The following is a 20,323-nucleotide window of genomic DNA, read 5'->3' as shown; positions in this document are numbered from 1 at the left end:
ACAGAGATAATTTGGTGTGCTAAAGGGACATTCAATGATCTTGCCTTTGGGAGTCTATTATATCCACATTTTCATATTCAAACTTCATCTTTGTTAATAATATCTACTCTTATGGGGGAATATGTATTTTTTAGTGAACTATGTTTTATCATATTACATATTCATGTGGACCAGTGACTTCTGGTTGAACATTGACCATTTGAGCCAACTTGACTGAAACTTTCTTTTATTCCAGTGTCTCCCACGTCAGCCAATTTTTTCAAATTGGTTGATTCTGCTTTATTTGGGCTTCTGATCAAGCAGGTTTCATTTGAGGGGAATCTACAATATTTAATAACTTTTAAATGTACTGTAGCTGAAAATTTCACAGGCTTAGACTGCTTTACATCCTTCAGGTTGATCTGACAACAGTGATCATAGATCGTCTGCTTCCAGCACTCATAAATCACTTGGACGCATATGTTGAGGGCAGCAGAAGAGTTCGAGGTAACACTTCTTCAGAAGCAGCTGTGGTTCAGTACCTAAGAGCAGGAGGTGGGCTGCACCGGGCAGTGAAGTCACGTGAAGATGAAGCAGCTTATTTAAGAGGTGTTATTGGCACTGTTATACCCTCTCTTCTTCCAACAAAATATCAGTCAAGCAGGTTAGTTGGAACATAGAACAAATTTCTGTTAGGCATATAAGCTTTATGCATTCTCTTTAAATAGTACAAATGTTTTATTTGGAAATGCTGCATTAAGTAATTTTAATATATTATATACATTATTTATATTACCATTTTTTGGGAGCTCCCCTTGATAGCTCCATATAACTAAACTCTTAAAAAATATACAATTCTCCTGAGATCCACATTGACCTGCTGGGAGCCAGGACCAGAATCTGGCTCTGTCTGCAAGGCATCTTTTGTGGTGCCAGAGATTAATTCAAAACCAAGAAAAAAACACCACAAAGATAGGTAAAACAAATTAAATTGCTACTTGAATAAATAAGCAAATTTTGAGGCAAATGATCATTGTCATGGGCAAACAACACTAACCCTGATGAATCCAACTGCCAGTTTACTTAACGGTTCAGGCAGCTTTGATAGTTCCAGATTTGTATACCTCATCCTCACTGTCAGTTGGGTAATCATGGGTTTTCCAACTGATCAGAGTGGGACTTTGCTGCTTGCACCTAACAGGATGTAATTTTGTTTTGTTTTATTGTCAATGGGTCTAGGAGTATTTTCCTCCTTCAGTGTGTGTTGTCTGTAAGCAGTGGACTGCTTTGATGGTTAAATAGCCTTAATATTTACCCAATTTACTTGAGGGCCGCTAACCCTAGTGGCCTCGATGAGGACAGGAAGCCTGTAGTTTCCTTTATGTGGTTTATATATATAGTTTCAAATATATTGTAGCCTTTAAGACTACCACAGATTACTTCAGTCTTGTTGTATAATCAGAATGCACATTATGGGCTGCTGCTGCCAACACTGGTGGTGGTACTACTGACCTGCTCTTTTATGAGATCATTAGTACCTAATCATGGACATGTGTGGCAAGGTCCAGTCTGCCTTCTCTGCACCTTCTGTTATTCTGGAGAGGCCAGTGCATCCAGCTTGTGTGTGCCCAACTACCCAGCCTTCCTTGTTGGTTCCGGCTACTAGCCAGTCTTGGCTTGAGGACCCGCAGGTGCTGTTGAGAAAGCACTTGCAGAAGTGGTTTTGGGGACTGCTTCCTTTGAGGACTTCATGGAGGTCCTGGAGCCTAGTATCTCCTCTGTAACCCATTTATTCCTATGGGATGTGCCTAGGGGCTCATCATCAAGGAGGTTATGTTACAAGTTGACACTGTTCTTTCTTTCTTCCTTGTGTCAGGGTTCTAGGGGAGGTTTTATAGGCTCTGTCATACTTAGGAGGGAAGGGTCTCAAGGATTTCAAGTTGAAGTAGGCTCTTGCTTGACTTTTTTGACCTAATTTGGAATTTAATTCCTGACTCTTGAGGGTTTATTGTTCTGTTTGGATGGGTTCTCTATTGCCCTATCCCAATATGAGTTTACTCTTCTGTGCCATTGCAGTTGCAATTCTGTGTCCTGGTTTGTGGCTTGGATTTGTTCTCCCCTAGCACAAGTTTACCAAGATTTGGCAGACTGGGACTTGCTTTAGTTCCTGCTGCAAGACCAGGGTCCTGCTTCTGAAATTAACCCAAACTCTTTTGAGCACAGATTCTCTTCATTTCCTGGTTGCACTACGATGTTCCGGCCTCATTCTGAATGGCAGACAAACCCCTTATTTCCTTCAGGCATGTGGCAATTTCTTTGTTGGTAGCTGGTTCTTGAGTGGAAGAGTCCCATCCTGATCTTTCAGGTCTTTCTTGAGGTTTTTCCTTTGCAATTTTTGATGATGATGATGTTTAGCAGCTCATTTGGTGGTGGTGGACAACAAGGCCTGCATCCCTTTGGCAGTGGCTATCATGTGCAATTCAGGAGATACTCTTCATGCATTAACAGATTGATCTCAGTTGCCTGTGTCTTCTACAAATTATTAAGACATAACAATGCTTCTCATGATTTTGGGGTTTGAAAACAATGGTCTAGTAAATTAGTAGCACTTGATAATTATAATAATAATCGTCATAGCTCAACTATACATGCTAAAGCCACTAAATAAAACTGTGTTATATGGAATTCCCAGCATTGAATATATGGGTATGCCGCTGTATACATACATATTTACACATTTTTTATTTGTTGCCTTGCAGATTGGGGCGTACATTCTTAGAAGAGCTGTTGGGTCGAGTTTTATTACTTCAAGCATTGGACCTACTAGCCAATCCAGACACATTGAATCTACTTTTTCTTCTTCTGTTGAGTCGTGATTCTTCACCATGGTTACCTCATAAACCTGAGCCAGAGGTTCTTCTTCTCAAGAACTTTGCCTCGGTTAACACACACCCACGTAACTCGGTAAGACATTGACTAATATTGTTAAAATGCATTCCCTGATCATTGGAACTAAAAAAATATATTGTACGTGACTTTGGACATGATGGAGCAGAGAAGTTTAACAATTTTATGAGTATTAAGTGAGTACTCACCTAATTGTACTCGCCTAATTGTACTTGCGGGGGTTGAGCTTTGTCTCTTTGGTCCCGCCTCTCAACTGTCAATCAACTGGTGTACAGATTCCTGAGCCTACTGGGCTCTATCATATCTACATTTGAAACTGTATATGGAGTCAGCCTCCACCACATCACTGCTTAGTGCATTCCATTTATTAACTACTCTGACACTGAAAAAAAAAAAAAATGTCTGTGGCTCATCTGGGTACTAAGTTTCCACCTGTGTCCCCTTGTTCGTGTCCCACCCGTGCTGAAGAGTTTGTCTTTGACCACCCTTTGTCCACTCTGAGTAGGCACTCAGCGAAGCTTGCACCAGTGGGACGGGAGTTAATTCATAATTCATTGTGTCGTGGGACAGGAAACCAGAGTGTATTCATACACGTTAAGCTTATATTGAGGTCCCCTCCCAAGGTTGAATTACTGACCCTGCCCAGGATGCAATCCCACAACAAGCTGACTAACTCCTGAGTACCTGCTTACTGCTAGGTGAACGTATGTATGTAAATTGCGGTGAATATACTTTTACATAATTATTTCAATGTGGCTAAATGGTTTTTATCTAGTTTCTTGCAGTAATATTATTCGTAAGTGTATAACTTGAGGAATTTATATAGCTAAATGTGTGAAACCGCTATGGTAAAAAATATGGTGCTCATATTTAGTGAATTAAACACAGTGTTTTTCCTGTATTACAATATATATATTTATATACTCAGGTTATATATAACTATCAGTTACAGTAATTATTATAAATAAATGAAATGGAATAATTGTATTGATAATATTAATTAGATTGTTCATGAATTTTATACACTGCACTGTACACTGAAGTATGGAGTACACTGCAAGGCTAAAATAGAAGTGGGTGCAGCTTTAAATAATTATTATTTTTTCTATATTTGTGCTTATTTAAAATGCAATTTACATTCAAAGCTAGTTTAATTTTTTTAGTTTCAGTTGTAATTGTGTATCCCAAGGAAATTTTGCACAAAGCAGCTATTTTGTGTGTGTATTCCAAAAATGTTTACAGGCATTAGATTCAAGCTTTAAATTTATATTGATATATAATTGATACATGCCACATTGTATGTAAATTAACATCATAATAATCCTCATTAGTTAGTTTTGTATTATGTATATATTTGCTTTAAATTTGATAACATTAATATTAGACCAGGATCTTGGCTTGTTCCATGATTAGCTTTGTATGTCATCTGTCTATTTGTATTTCTAATGAAATTACTAAGATGGATTTGCATGATACAGTACGCTGGGTGTTGTGAAGACTTGCATCTGTGGGTGACTGGGTGTGATGATGATATGTCGAGCATAGTAGATGATGATTCACGCTATCACCACCACCAGCTAGTTCATAAAATTATCCTTGAATGTATTAGTGGGTTTTGCATGATAAACTTGGTATTAGTTCTTTATAATGAATTGAGAAAGATTTGTTTAATACAATAAGTACTGTGTATATGGGGGGGGCAACAACCGTCATGTCTTTGTGTGTACACTGTCTAGGATGTGTCTCCCATGCATACCCATCTTACATATCTAACTTACATATCATCTTACATGTTTCACCTTGTTAAATAAATTAAAAATACACTGATGCTTATTAACACTTACATTTATTTTTACCTTGTGTAACTTTTTCTTTTTTAATGAGTGGGTTTTTTTTTTTTTTGCAAGGTTCTGAGATGCAACTTGTCTTCTGTGTTGAAGGATCAGAGTCTTCTGTACCTGTTTCACACCTTTCTTAAGGAAGAAGGAGCTATTAACAATCTTCAGTTCTGCCTTGCTGTTGGTTAGTAGTACAGTATTGTGTGTATTAGTAAAGCATTTTGGCAATTCCTCTTGTATACTTTTATTGTCAAAATAGTTTGTATCTGTGTTTATTGACAGTTACCGGGTAAATATAGCTTAATTTGATTTTTTAGGAATATTTTTTGCACGGGATTAAATAAGTAATTGGTTACACTTGTAAATAAATGTAGAGTTTGATTAAGACTGTTTAAGTCTCACCTGCGTCTCTAACATCCTAACATCAACTAGGTCTGCGTAGGAATTATCCTTCAGTTAACTCCAGCCTGAAAATGAGATTGCTTCTGCTCCAAAGTTGATTCAGTCTTGCTTAAAAGGCTTCAAATAGGTAAAGGTTCAAAATTTCAGAGTACCAAATTTGAGCACCCTCACTCTCTAATGTTAAACAAGCAAGTTGTACCATGGTTCAACTACAGATGGCCTTGCTAAAACATGAGGTCATAGGTCTCCTTCCATTGGCTACACATTACTTTAGAGCATGGGTATGACATCAGAGCTCTAACAGGCACTATCTTGTTTGATCAAAATCATACACAAAATTACAGTGTAATAGGTACAACCTACAACCTACTATCAGCATAATTACATAAGTTTATATATATCTTAACATAAATAAAATACTCCATGGTAGACCTTAATTCTCATTTTGCATGAGAATGACTCCAAGAATGCTGAGTAATGAAATGATGGTCTGTGGTACCAAAACACCACACACTGTGTTCTATTGCGGTATCTCTTTCATAAACTGTACCCTCTGTGTTCTTGTCAAGGTACCACATGGTCAGCACATTACCTCTGAGTCACCCAGTGTCTTGCTCAGAGAGATCAGCAATTCCTCTGAGGATTGCCAGAACCACTAAATATTCCAAATTTCAAATGGTAGAGTGAAATGAAGAGAGTGTATAAACCTATGTAAACCTCTCACTGGGTTAGGTTACGCCACCAGCCTTGCGTCATTGGGGTGTAACATCACCTCACTCCAGTTCCAAGGAATGGATCCTCAGATCATTATCTGCTCTCCAAGTGGTAAACAATCAAATTTAGAGACTAAGATACCCCACTTTGTGCTTGCTGTCTTTCCCTGGCCAAAGCCTTCACTGGCAGCGTCGACAGCACCACTGCAGCGTTCCTGGTTTACCTATAGCCTACGTCCAGTATCAACACACGCTTTGCCAGGAACCAAATGCTGGTTCGACAGCCACCTCTACCTTCAGCCTAGTCCCTGTCTTCAATTCATATACCAAATTCCTTTGCAGTGTCACTTTTTATTTTTTTTTAGTACTGTACTTGGTCGACTCTTTAGTTTACCACAACCCGTACTCATAGCATGGCATATCAGTGAAATTACAGGGGATTTGGCAAACACCTCTTAAAATAACAACGAAGTTTACCAGTGAAAAAATTATATATGTAACCTCATCAATACAATATTAGAACTGTTGGAACTCCAACTTCAACTACTAATAATATACATTCAAATAATCACACTTGGTTCAGTTAACTCAGTTTACTTTAATGGGAAGTATTCCCTTGGCCTAACTTACGAAACCTTAGAGCTCAACTGACGTGACCTTTCCTCACGACATTTGATGTAACAGTGACGGCTCCTTAGCCAGTGAGTGATCCTGAAATATCGCTCACCTGTGACGTCATGTCAGGTCATCTGCTGATTGGCTATCATTCTTGCTCTGTACCATTCTCGTTTTCCATTCTGTCCCTTGTAGGAGTGTGTACCTTCCTCTGACAGGATTCTGTCTTCTACTTCCTGACACAGGTGCCATATTTGGAGGGGGGAAAATTCAGTTAGGTTATCCCTTCAAATTCAGTGAAACAAAAACTACCATAAAACGGTGCAGGTTGCTCCTCATCTACATTAACTAAAATGTTCTCCTGGCTGTTTAGCACATGTGTAGGGTGGAGCTAAATGACTCTTGAAGCAGAAATGGCTGTACTGTACTTAGATGGCAATCATAACAGTTTATAGTTTCCTTAGGTTGTGGTCATAGTTCCCATATACTGTGTTCATAATTCTCATATACGGTGTTCATAGTTCTCATATAGTGTGTTCATAATTCCCACATGAACACACATGAACTGTTCCTGAGAATGCTGATATGATCTACAGAGTGGTTTCACATTGAGGCATATTTTAAGAGATGTGATGCTTTCTTCTCTGGTGGGAAAATAGGGTTAGATCTGGAGTTTGTTACATGCTGTTGTGGAAGTTTGCCACCCTCAAGATGCTCTTCACCTGTTTTTGCTAACATCTTTGCTTGGGAATAAACTTTGTCTGCATCCCCCCTCGACCGGGTGAGCCGGTCGGCCAAGCGGACACCACACTGGACTTGTGATCCTGTGGTCCCGGGTTCGATCCCGGGCGCCGGCGAGAAACAATGGGCAGAGTTTCTTTCACCCTGTGCCCCTGTTACCTAGCAGTAAAATAGGTACCTGGGTGTTAGTCAGCTGTTACGGGCTGCTTCCTGGGGGTGGAGGCCTGGTCAAGGACCGGGCCACGGGGACACTAAAGCCCCGAAATCATCTCAAGATAACCTCAAGAAGATCCTATTATTAGTTTCACTGTGTACACCATTTTATCTTCTGGCAAAATAAAAGTTATTGCAGAAAATGTCACAATAATGTGGTTGGTAGTAAAAAAACAAACTGTCATGGCCTTGAGTGGTCTTTATAAATAGTCTATTAAAATGTGCAAATTAAAGCAAAATTCGTTGCACTGTATTTTCAATAATATATATCTGTGTTGAATTAAAAAATTAAGTCTTTTTCATTGAATATTTATATTGTGATCATGACAGAATGTCTGCACTTGTGCTTACCTTCATGTGATAAGTGAAGCTCAACTAGTGGGCCCCGGGCATCTCTGCAATTGGTTGTTAAACACAGAGTACTTTATAGCAGTCAACTGATAGACCCAAGAGTTGGAGCCCATTCTTTGAAAATACAAAAAGCTGATCAATGAAGCACTTGTATCCTTTATAACATAACTACCCACCATCATTGCAGGATTGGTACAACAAATGAATCTTCATCATTTGCTTATAAATATTTTAACAAGATATTTGTTCATTTGATGTATCACGTTAGTGTGATTTCTGTGTGTAATGATGTAAGGGCGAAGAGGGAAAACGGCCTATTGACATAGCTCGAGTGCAGGGGAGAGTTGTGTAAAATCCTGGTTTGTGCCTCGGAGAGGCTACGGGATCCAGTAAGTTCAGTAGAACTTCGGTTTCAACTCTTTTACCCTGTCGTAGCTCAGTCGATTAAGGCAATGTCTGGGATGCTCCCGGACGCAGGTTCGAATCCTCGTCACGGCCCTTGTGGATTTGTTTATCTTGACAAGTAACATCTTGTTTTCCAACAGAGGACTTCAATCGCCACATCCTAGACCCTGACCTTACATCAGAGCAGCTAGAGCAACTTCATCATGAAGCTTTGGAGCTTTACCATACCTACATGGTTACTTCTGCTGTAGACCGCATCAACTTTCCTTCACACATAGTCTCACATATTAGAGAGAGTAAATATGCAGTGTGTTTCTTATTAAAAAGCATCAGGTCAAACATAATTTCACACAGTAGTGTAAGTTTTTAAATTATAATAAACACAATTGTTATATTTAATCTTATGATATTGCAATAAGTTTAGCTTACATCTTGATTGTCATCCGTGTATAAAGTTGACAGACTTTTGAAGATAATTTAAATGAAGATAATTTTTTAAATGTTTGTAATTATTTATTGTTAAATTATAATTTTATTTCAGTTGTACATGGGGAGGTTAAAGACATCATTAAGCTGCGTACTACACGTCCCCTCTTCCAGGCATATGAACACGCATATAATCTACTAGAGAGAGAATACCTTCCACTCTTCATGCACAGTCATGCGGTGAGATATTCCTTAATGGCAGGTTCATTTCTGGAAGAGTAGTTCCATATCTACACAAATCAAACATCAATCACACCTCAGACAGCAGGTCTTCGTTCAATAACTTTTATCACCTGGTTTGCTTATGAAACTCCAGCCTGAAATGCAATTAATTTTTTAAAATTTGGTGGCATATACTAATTAATGGCTTGAGTAACAGATGATAATATCTTCTATTAATAAATATTAAGAATAATAAACTGTGTTCATTAATAAAAAATATATATTTTTATTATTATTTTTATTATTATTATTCTAAAATATATGCTTCAGTTAATTTTTCTTATTCATAGTAATAGTGCACATAAGGTGTGTCAGTACATACACAAACATGTACGTGTGTACATAGTACTGTAAAAGCATTCTTTAGCCACAACTTTGATTATATAGCAATCATTAATATTATCTTAATGTCATAGATTCAGTTATTTTTATATTTTTTGCAAAATTAATTGGAAAGTGGGGAGGTTTCCTTTTAAATTAGCACTTGAGGATCTCTGCATATAATTGATATTTTGTTTGATGAGAATATAGTCTAGGTCTAACTATTCTTAAACTAGGAAATTTTTTTTTATAAAAAATAAGTTAATATTTGTCACTTAATGAAGCCTTATCTCATTCTGTGCAAGGAATGTGGTCTAGAAAAAAATGTTAACAGAGTAAACTTTATTGTATGTCAAAAGATAAGGTTGTCATCCAAAACACTTCAAAAGTCCACTTTTATACACTTTTTCTCTTTTAAAAACACTTAACTGAACATTATCATTAAATTCTCTCTTTCTAGCCACATACAGTATACAATAGATAATGATATGCATAATACTTTGGAAGGAGCTGTGATGCTAAAATATATCCAAAAGCATATGAAAACAATGCTACTTATGAGAGTCTTGAGGTCAAGAGCATGGTACGGGGCCTCCTTATAAATCAGGACTTTATAAACAAATCCACAAGGGCCGTGACGAGGATTCGAACCTGCGTCCGGGAGCATCCCAGACACTGCCTTAATCAACTGAGCTACGACAGGGTTAAAAGGGTTGGTTCGCAGGTTCGAATCCTCGTCACGGCCCTTGTGGATTTGTTCATTTGATGCATCACGTTAGTGTGATCTCTGTGTGTGTCAGGATTATATAGTTCTAGACTACAGTATCTGGATTTTAAAAAATGCACTTTGACTATTTACCAACACATTTTCCATATTACTAATGTAAAGCTCGAAATGAACATTAACCATAGAATTTTGTTTCAAATATGCATGATGGCTTTCCAAAGTACCAACTATTTCTATAATGTTGCATTCATCTACAAAAAAATCATTAAAAATGTGATAATTTCAGTATTAGAGGTGTTACCGATCATACTCTAATATTTGTCACACACTATTGGCAAAATTCACTTGAAATTTTAATATCAACTTATCTTATAGACTCCTACAAGAGATTTTGTAATGTGATTTCACCTCATCTGGCTTTAATTATTTCCTTTGCCCCAGCCTCAAAATGTATTTCCAAAATTAGCCAGATCTATATCTGATTGGACGAAACACTGCACCAACTTAAAATGAAAACAAACCTTAAATTTTTTTTTAAAATACTCTTAATAACTTTACCAGAACACCAACTAATTTCTCATAATGCTTCACTCATCTATGAAAATCATTCAAAAAACAACTGGGGCAATATTAAAGAAGTAACACACAGATATCATAATGATGTGATATATCAAGGGAACAAATCCACAAGGGCCATGATGAGGGTTCAAACCTTCACACATGTTGTTCCCAGATGCGCCTTAGTCGACTGTACCATGACATGGTTAAAAGAATTGCAACCTGGAGTGCTACTGCCCCTCACTAGGATCCCGAAGCTTCTCCGAAGCTCAATCAGGGTTTCACACAATTGCCCCCATGCACTCCAAGTTACAATTCTTTTAACCATGTCGTGGCACAGTTGACTAAAGCGCATCTGCGAATATCTCGTGAATAGGTTCGAGCCCTCATCGCGGTCCTAGTGGATTTGTTCATTAAAGAAGTGACATTCATACCCCCCATTTTTCCCATAGAAGAATTTCACTGGGCAGAATTTTAATTTCTCATTATCATATAATGAACATCTAACAGGAGAACATGTCTAGAGAAGTTTCACCCTCATTCCCACTATTTCTCAGGATCCAGGCCCATCAATGTTTTTAACCTAATCATTAACCTCTTCTTTTGATAACAAAACACAAGAATATCAGAAATGATAAAAAATGTCTGAAATTTTGGCAAGAAATTAATTTATCTAATGAGCAATTTTTTTTCCCTTCAGTATTTCGGTCATCTGTGTGGGACAAGAAGTTCTCAAAGCTATCAGAAAAATGCAACCAAGTAAGCATTTCCACCCACTCTGGGTTATATTTGACCACTTCTTTACTGTATCTGCATACTTATTGGTCCCTTGATCTATAAAAGTTATGTAAATATCTTGTTGTGAAAGGTGTGTTGGGGTGTTTGTTTCTGCACAATATTCAGCAGCTGAGAAATTGAATACTTTCATTTAAAACAAAAAGTGCTGGGCATACTAAAGCGCATCTGGGAACATCTCGTGAATAGGTTCGAGCCCTTCAAGATACACTCATCATGTCATGTACCCTGGACTGTGTGCTTTAACACCAGTTTGAACTAAATGCAAGTTTGCTGACATGGACAGATATACAATGCAGAAGCTGTTCAATTATTATTAAAAGTATTAAATTCTTTGGTATTTACTGTTGTTGGGAAGGTAGCACATTTTGAACAGGATGTTTTGTAGGTTTTATTGTTGAGCTGCAGGTGATGACTTCTCACACACAGTTTTAAAAACAGTGTGTAAACATTTTACATGTGGTATTCAGCACAGTTTCTGGATCTTCAACAAAAGATGGCTTCAGGTAGTCTGTAATTTTAATGTTTATGGTGGAAAATTCATATTACTTAACTCTTGTATGGATTCAAATATGGCAAGCATGATATGAATAGAGATAAAAAAGGAAACTTAATACTAAATGATGAATGACAATTAATGTGTAATAATAGTTTGGAGATATTGGAGATATAAAAAGGAACAGGGAACTATGATTGAGAAAAGGAAAGAGAATAATCTCTGTTCATCTCTCTCTCTAATATGAATTGCCCCATTATCTTGCAGGGTGGCTTATGCAGTTTTCTCCATGTCCATTCGTCCTTGTAACACCATTAAATTCATCGTTACTAATATTTGTATTAGACATGTACAGTATTCTACTCCCTCACATGGCAGTTTTGAATTGCTCATCTCTCTGTTTGTCATATAAGTACACTCTCTGCAATTCATCATACCAACTTAGATTCCAGTTTGTAGCTTCCAACTCAGTCTCTTTTCTTACTTGGCAATTACATCTTAAGTAATCTCATTATTCTGTTCAGTTTAATAAAACCAAAGTAATTGTACTTAAGCTATATATACTCCTGAAAAGATTTTGCTTTAGCACATTGTTTCCCAACTTGGAACAAGAAAGTAAGACTACCAGTATATCCTTTGACTGACTGTTACATGTTCCATTATGCATTTGTAGGGGGTCAGGTTTTAGGTGAGCTGATGTAGAATAATGGCTCTTAGGTTGTAATTACATCCCTCTCCCTATCTCTCTCTCTTACGACTAACTCCTACCCCCCACCCCTCATCCTTACTCTGTCCCCTCTCATTTCCTTGTTTAGTATTTATTATTTTATAACTTCACACTGTTTTACATGCTCTGTTTACCCTGATATACTCAGTTTATTCATCATTTTTGGATATATTGAATTCTTTTTGTAGGTATAAAATGTTAATACTTATTCTCTTATCATTTAAACTATAGTTTTCATTGGTAATTTTTGCTTCTTAATATTTTAGAGATTTGCCAGTCTGTTATGTATTTCTTCTCTCACATTTGTATGAGCTAATCCCTCTAAGTAGGTATAATATTTTCAACTATACAAATCTCTGGTGTTCCCCCATTTAGACTTTGTATCCAAGCATAGTGACCTCATCTTCAGGACATACCTGCTTTGGACAAAGTTCAACACAGAGCAATAAGAATCATCATAGATTTAAGTTGACTCTCATACCAGGAATGGTTGAGGACCACAACACTAACAACACTGCAAACCAGACATGACAGGGTTGAGCTTATCCAAACTTTTAAAATACTGAACAGTTTGGAGAATATTAATGCAGACCACTGCTTCAAAAGGTCAGATGTAACACAAACAATGGGGCAAGAGCTTTAGGCTCAACAAGCTTGATAAAATGAGGACAAATGTAGGGGGGGGGACCTTTAGCAATCTGCCAGCTTCCTGTCCCCATTGAGGCCACTAGATAGATCCTCGGGTAAATTCAGGTAAATAATGAGAGCAGAGTCAGCTAAGTTTATTTTTCAGACAAGCTAAAGTATGGCATGTTAGAGCTGAATTTAATGATTAAATGAAGTGTATACATACTGTACATTTGCTAGAATGTGATATACTGTACAGTACCAATAAATAATAATAATAATAATAATATTAATAAAATTATTATTGAGAAAGTCAGTAGAAGCTATGATGAGGATTTAAACCTGCACATTGGGTAGTCCCAAGTATATGGCCTAACTATCTGCCACGACATGCTCAAAAGCAATGCAACCTGGGATTCAACTGAATCCTCTAGGGGGATCCTGAGGCTTCCAGTGAAGCCCATCCAGGGTTTTAGGCATTCCCTGCAAGCACTCTGGCTGTGGTGTAGAGTGCATGTGGGCAATTTGTGAAATCCTAGTTTGGCTTCAGTGAAAGCCTCAGGTTCTCTCAATGATTCAGTTGAATCCCAGGTTGCAATGCTTTTAAGCATGTCGGGGCCTGATGGCTGAATGGACAGCGCTAAGGGTTCATAGTTCTAAGGGTCTGGGTTTGATCCCCGGCAGAAGGCAGAAACAAATGGGCAGAGTTTCTTTCACCCTAAAGGCTTGTTCACCTAGCAGAAAATAGGTACCTGGGAATTAGACAGCTGCTATTGGCTGCTTCCTGAGGGGGGGGGGGGAGGTGAAAATTAGGATTAAGGACTTGCCCGAAACACTATGCATGCTAGTGGCTGTACAAGAATGTAATAACTCTTGAATATATGAATAAATAATAAATAAATAAATAAATGTCGTGGCTGAGTTGGTTAGGGTGTATACTTGGGACTACCCATTGTGCAGGTTCGAATCCTCCTCATGGCTTCTACTGATTTTCTCATTGATACATCACATTAATGTGATTTCTTTGGGCCAAATAATAATAATAATAAATGATGCAAAAATTGTTTGTCCTGCTTTTGATGATCTGAAAGAAGAAGAGAGATTGCCTTTGCTTCCAGTTATAATGTTTCGTTTGCCATTTTCCCAATACAGCCTCACTATGTAGATGTCTTTTTACATTTTTTAATTTTTTTCTTTTTTGAAGTTGAAAGATTTTCTTATATAAACTATACCATGGTGATTGCTCTCTCCATACTGGTATTCCTTCAGTGAATGTTGCTTGTGAAGACAAATGACACTAGGTTCAGTTACTGAGTAGCCATACAACATGAGGCCACTAGATAGATTCTCAGGTAAATTTTTACCTGAGGATCCTGAGGATTACCTGAGGATCAGGTATGCTTGATACCAGCATATCAAGCATGAGGTGAAACACCTAGTAAGGATAAGACTTCACAATGGCTACTGTAGTATAGTGGTCTACATACTTAACTCACAATCTAGGAACTCTGGTTCGATCCCCGGGCAGGACTGAAATGATTGGGCATGTTTCCTTTCACCTGATGCCTATGTTCATCTAGCAGTAAATAAGACCTAAGAGTTAGACAATTATTTTGGGTTGTATGCTAGGGAAGGTCAGTACAGTAGTTGGCCTATAGGAGCCTCGATAGCCCCAAGTACAGATTTCCTGTTCCCGACAATGGGAATTATTCATAGATAACATTTTGCTCAGAGGAGTCTTCACAAATATATAATTTGAAAAACTCTTCACAGAGATTAACATTATCTATAAATAAAGTTTTCATTTTGTCATTTAAACACGACATTGGCGTCATTATTGTCATTCGGTGCAGAACGTATCAACTTTTGTATTTAGTTTGTGTACGTGAAGGGCTGCAGTAAAGCCACTTCGTGAATGCACTTTTCTGCTGTGTAAGCTGGAACATCTGCACATGGTATAAGTAGCTACATAGTTGAGTTCCATGTTTATTTGATAGAATATGCATCGGTACATTTGATGATCATGATTCCACACTGCAGTTTTGGGAATTTAAGTTTGTTAGCATTCAGGTGACTTGTGATATTTGACATTAGTTTTTTCCAGTTTAAATTTGTTATAATCTACATAGTTTTTAATTTATCTATTTTGTTTTGTTATTTTATAGAAAGATACAAAACTTACATCTACATTAATCTGTTATAATAAAATGGTATTTTAAATTTTCTCTCTAATTGGCAGCTCACCAGGAATAAGCAGGTACATAATGCTCTTGCAAGAGAGTGTATTTATTATTCTAAGTACTGTATATTTGGTTTTCTTAGTTAAGTTACTAATTTTGACTTCAGATGTATATTATGTTGCGTCTAGTGTTTGTCAACTCATCTAGGTTGCCTCTTTTAAGAGTAGCACCCACTGAGAGTATTGGCAACTTAGCTATTTTATTGAGAAATATAACTTTAAGAACATTTGGGAGATAGTTTTTTGACTAATGTAGTATTTTAAAATACTGTACAGGCGAGTCTCCTTTAACAAACATTCTGTTCACAAAACTTCACCATAGTGAAGACCCTGAATAACAACAGTTTTTCATAAATTAAACAAATGTTGGCTGTAACGAATGAATCTAGTCACTTTGTTACATAGTGCATCGATGCCGATCACCTGCCTGCCCTGAGCTGTTTTTTACCAGCTGCCCTATATTGTGCTTAACCATGAATGCTATCATTTGTTTTCCCTATGTTAACATTTTCTTTGTATGTCCATTGATGTTCATTACAAAGGTTAAAGGTATGAACAGGACTGCTGTTCTTAGGATATGCATACCCTCAATGAGAGTATGGAGGACTGCTCTGCCACAGGTCCCAATTTCGGGGATCCCGGGGCTGGGGAGGAGTTGACCTGGGGAGCTTGGGCCCCCTTAGACCCTGCTTGGGTGTTGGTGCCCTCTTCACGGAGCTTGTTGTTGCAGGGGGGAGGAGTTTTCTTATCCCCTTCCATGTATGAGTATGATTTGGGATTGGCTCCTCCCTGGGTTTTGTTCCGAGTTCCCTTCGGTTCCTCGGCTCCTTCCTTCTCAGGAGGTGCTTGCTGCGTACCTCTTGCAAGACCAGGATTATGCCATAGTTATGGATCTGTTCTCCTTTGAGTTTGGTTCTTCCCTGTATTGGGTGCATTTGGAGGTTCCGGAGTCTTCCTGGCTGGCAAATTGCCCATTCTTTTTGTTGGGAGCATGGCATGGGTTTTGTCGGATCTGCTTGCTTGAAAGGCGAGAAACTTCCATTGTTCTACAGGTTTACCTGGGGGGGCCGAATTTGAGTACCTTAATGCATGCTTGTTCGCCCCTGAGCTTCCTCGTGATATTGGCCTTGTGCAGCTGTACGTGCAGGTTCCCTCCCTTTTGGCATCTTTGGTTGCTGAGGACTTGCGCGCTGTGGGCACTTGGCTTCAGTCTTGCACTTTTTTCCCTTCTCGAGCTGTCCTCGGACTGGCTTCAGGAGGATGTGGGGGCATTGTTTCACCTCCAGCCTACTCATGCACCACCTGAGCTGTCCTGGTCCTTGGACAGGGTGCTCTTCTATCTCTCTTCTCCTCAATTCGTGGAAGCCCCTTCGGTTCAAGATTGTTTTTCCAAAGCTCTCTTTCTGTTGGCATTGGCCTCTGGGGGTCGGGTTGGTGTGCTTCATGCTCTCCTCTGGTGCAGGGGTTTCTGCTCTTTCAGTCCTGGAAATCGGATTGTTTGGTTGCAGCCTTCTCCGTCTTTTCTGGCGAAGAATGAGACTGCTGCTTTCTGGAGGGGTCCTTGGGTTGATGCTTAGCTGGTTTGGCCTCTTCACCATTGGTTGTGACTCTTCACCATTACCTGCGCGCCTCAGCTTCTGTGGCCAGGGATGTGTTTATGGTTGATCAACAGGACCAGACCCCTGTTGATCTGGTCCTTGGAACAGGAGGTCCCTCTGTTCCAGGGCTCGGGTCTCCCTGGTTGTCCGCAGAGTTATTAAGTCTAGCCAGCCTGCAGTCTATTCTCATGCCCATGACGTTCGAAAGTTAGGTGCTTTGGCTGCCATCTTTGGCAACATGTTTTGGGCTGGTATTTGGGTGCGGGGATTTTGGAGGTCGAACAGGGTCCTGACCGCCCGTTATTTGGTCAACATTCCTGGTCCTGGGCGTTCGTGTGTGGCTTTGGGTCGCAGGTTGCAGCCAGTTGTCTTGTCTTTGAGTTGAGGAGCATGTGGTGGCTGCCTCCTGGGTAGGTCTCTCATTTCCTTATCTTTGGTTATGTAACCCCGGAGGCTCCCTGGCACCCTCCCTCCCTCCCTCTGGTCGGCAGTTTTTGTGTTGTTTTGATGTTGAGCCTCTAAACTTGAGTTACTGGGTCACTGGCATGGGGGGGGGGGGGTCTGGGGCTCCCCCTCCCCCTCCCGAGGAGGGGAGGGATGCGAGGATGAGCGGCACGGCGGCGATGTGTGACTTTGCTTGCTTGCTTGTTTCCCTGGGAATTGAAGGAGTTTTGCCTCTGGTCAGTTGTCTGTTGCAATTTTCCTACCATGTGGGGTCTGTTTTGTTATGCCTACCTTTCTGGGTGCCTAACTCTGGTCGATGGCAGATAAGGAAAAACCCCAACCATAGGGGGCTTTCCAGGGGGGCCATTGCTCCCTGTGCCTCTCTGAGGGGCCCAGTTCTGGCTCATGGTCCCTGGTAAGCTGAAATCCATTGACTAATGCCCTGGTCTAATGTATCGCATATTAGCCCGATAGCTCCAGGAAGCTTCCAGGGCTCGCCCAGAAAATGGCGTTTCATTACATTCAACGCTGGATTTTTGCTGAACGACAGCTACTGGGAAACTGATTCATTCATTACACGCGTTTGTGTTGAATGCTGAGCAAACAGTCGATTACTTTACACTTGGGTTGCTCTACACAAGGACAAAGGGAAAAGGAACATGTTCCTGAAAATTGAGTATACCAACATAGACTGAATGATATAAAAATTCTGGAGCTAAAAGATTTAATTCAGCTTAAGATATTCGGCTTAAGATAGTGGTGCACTAACAGATAGGAAACTTAAAAAAAAATATTTTAAATGAGATTGTATTCCCAAGGGGCTACTCAGTTTGGAGACATGACAGGAAAGCTAGGAAGGGGGGAAGAGTGGTGGTGCTGGTGAAAGAATACCTAAAGGTAAGTGTGTTAATAATCGAAGACTCTCGAAGTTGACATAATGGCATTGCAGGTCTGGAAATAGGATGATAAACTGATATATAATTGTAAATGCCTACAGCTTACCAGCAAGCAACACATGGACAAAGGAGGAACTAGATGACAAATGAAAGGGTCTTATAATGGTCATGAGAGATATTATAGTAAAAGCAGATAAAGATAAATCACTATCGTTGGTACTGGGGGACTTCAACTTGAAAATAATAGACTGGAAGGCCTACGAAGCAAGAACAGATGACATTTGAACAGGCAGATTTGTAAACCTCATACTGGAGACATTTATGTATCAACATGTCTAGCAGACCACAGAAACGAGGGAAGGGAAACGGAAACTCCTTCTGTCAATACTGGATCTAATATTCACCAGAAAAGGTGTGATATTTGTATTTCCAGTACACTCTTTCCTAAGGAAGGAAGGATCGTGTCCTGCTGGAAACTAAATACGCTTTGCAATATAATCTAGAAGATAATGGAGACATTGAAACAGTTGATAAACTCGATTTCAAGAGAGGACACTATGAGCTAACTTACAAAATTCTTTAATGAGTTTAATTGGACAGACTTGTTGCTAGGCAAGGAAGTAAATGAGATGAAAGCCAAAGTTTGCAAAATATACGATAAAAGCACACAAACATTCACATCAAAACAGAGATGCAGGATCCAAAAACAGGATTAGTTAAACAGAAATTATGAGAGGGCCAGAGAGGAAAAGACAGAAAAATGGGTTCAATATAGGAAGAGGCCTAACCTGCAAACATACCAGCACTACAAGCAAACAAAAAGCAATTACACAGCAGTGAGAAGAGAGAGATGAAAAATTTTCTGACAAATGAGGGCAGTAATCAGACAATGTATCTAACGGGAGGAGTGTTACTAGCGGAGTACCACAGGGTTCAGTTCTTGCATCAGTAATGTTCATTGTCTACATAAACCATCTACCAGAAGAAGTACAGAATTATATGAACATGTTTGCAGATGATGTTAAGATACTGGGGAAGATAGAACACACAGACCGTTGTAATGCCCTTCAAATTGATCTAGATAAAATAAGTGCTTGAAGCATCAAGTGGCAAATAGAATTCAATGTGAATAAATGCCATGTGAAATAGGAGAAAATAGACCACACACTTTCCAAATTATGTGGAAAGAAATGACAAAACTCTAATAAAGAACGAGACCTAGGGGTGGTTTTGGATAGTAAGCTGTCGCCAAAGGAACACGTAAAGGACATTGTTGGAGGTTCATATGCGTCACTTTCCAAATTCAGACTTTCTTTTAATTATATGGATGGTGAAATACTAAAGAAACTGTTCATGACTTTTGTGAGACCAAAACTGGAATATGCAGCAGTCGTATAGTGCCCAAATCTAAAGAATCGCGTAAATAAACTAGAGAGGTGCAACGGCATGCTATGAAATGACTTCCGAAGCTGAAAAACAAGAATTACGAGGAGAGACTAGAGGCGTTAAACATGCCAAAACTTGAAGATAGAAGAGAAAGAGGTGATATGATCACCACCTACAAAATACTAACAGGAATCGCCCAAATTGACAAAGAGGAATTCGTAAAAACAGCAACTTTACGAACAAGAGGACACAGATTGAAGCTAAGGAAACAAAAGTGCCAAAAAAGTGTTATACGACAAAGAGTACTGGGGAGACAGGACACAATGAGCGTAGTTCTCATCCTATAACTACACTTAGATAATTACAAGATATATTAAATCACACAGATGTTTGTAGCAAAAAGAACTCAACATACCTCACACAAGGCAAAAATCATAAACATTTGCCAGGCACCACTGAGACATCAACATGTAAACATAACACATCAAGAGAATCCCAATTCATAGTATATATTTGCACCACACTGCAGGAGTACTATATAAAATACCTAACGGCTTTGAGGAGTGGATGCCAACTCTGAGGTACTGTTTTCACATAACTTCGAGTGTGGTGAGAACTGCTGTGCCCAATATTATCT

At 39.0% G+C, this 20,323-nt stretch overlaps 2 protein-coding genes across 5 annotated transcripts in view; both read left to right on the top strand.

The window, feature by feature from the left end:
• Positions 1–20,323, top strand: part of LOC123745879 (zinc finger and BTB domain-containing protein 17) — a 583,396-nt gene that overhangs the window by 228,275 nt on the left and 334,798 nt on the right. The gene's annotated exons all lie outside the window — the stretch shown is intronic.
• LOC123745876 (sorting nexin-14) overlaps positions 1–20,323 on the top strand; it is an 89,123-nt gene that overhangs the window by 5,730 nt on the left and 63,070 nt on the right. For 3 of the 4 annotated variants that reach the window (XM_069317516.1, XM_045726973.2, XM_045726975.2), the window contains exons 5-10: positions 396–643; positions 2,739–2,943; positions 4,794–4,908; positions 8,305–8,460; positions 8,706–8,830; positions 11,179–11,237. In XM_069317516.1, coding sequence (XP_069173617.1) covers positions 396–643; positions 2,739–2,943; positions 4,794–4,908; positions 8,305–8,460; positions 8,706–8,830; positions 11,179–11,237 — 908 coding nt within the window. Of the gene's footprint in view, positions 1–395; positions 644–2,738; positions 2,944–4,793; positions 4,909–8,304; positions 8,461–8,705; positions 8,831–11,178; positions 11,238–15,362; positions 15,381–20,323 lie in introns of all 4 variants that reach the window. The other variant, XM_045726974.2, reaches the window with a different exon arrangement.

This window comes from Procambarus clarkii, chromosome 88 (genome assembly GCF_040958095.1).
Source record: "Procambarus clarkii isolate CNS0578487 chromosome 88, FALCON_Pclarkii_2.0, whole genome shotgun sequence".
NCBI classification, from domain to species: domain Eukaryota; kingdom Metazoa; phylum Arthropoda; class Malacostraca; order Decapoda; family Cambaridae; genus Procambarus; species Procambarus clarkii.
This window is presented reverse-complemented; position numbering and strand designations above follow the sequence as displayed.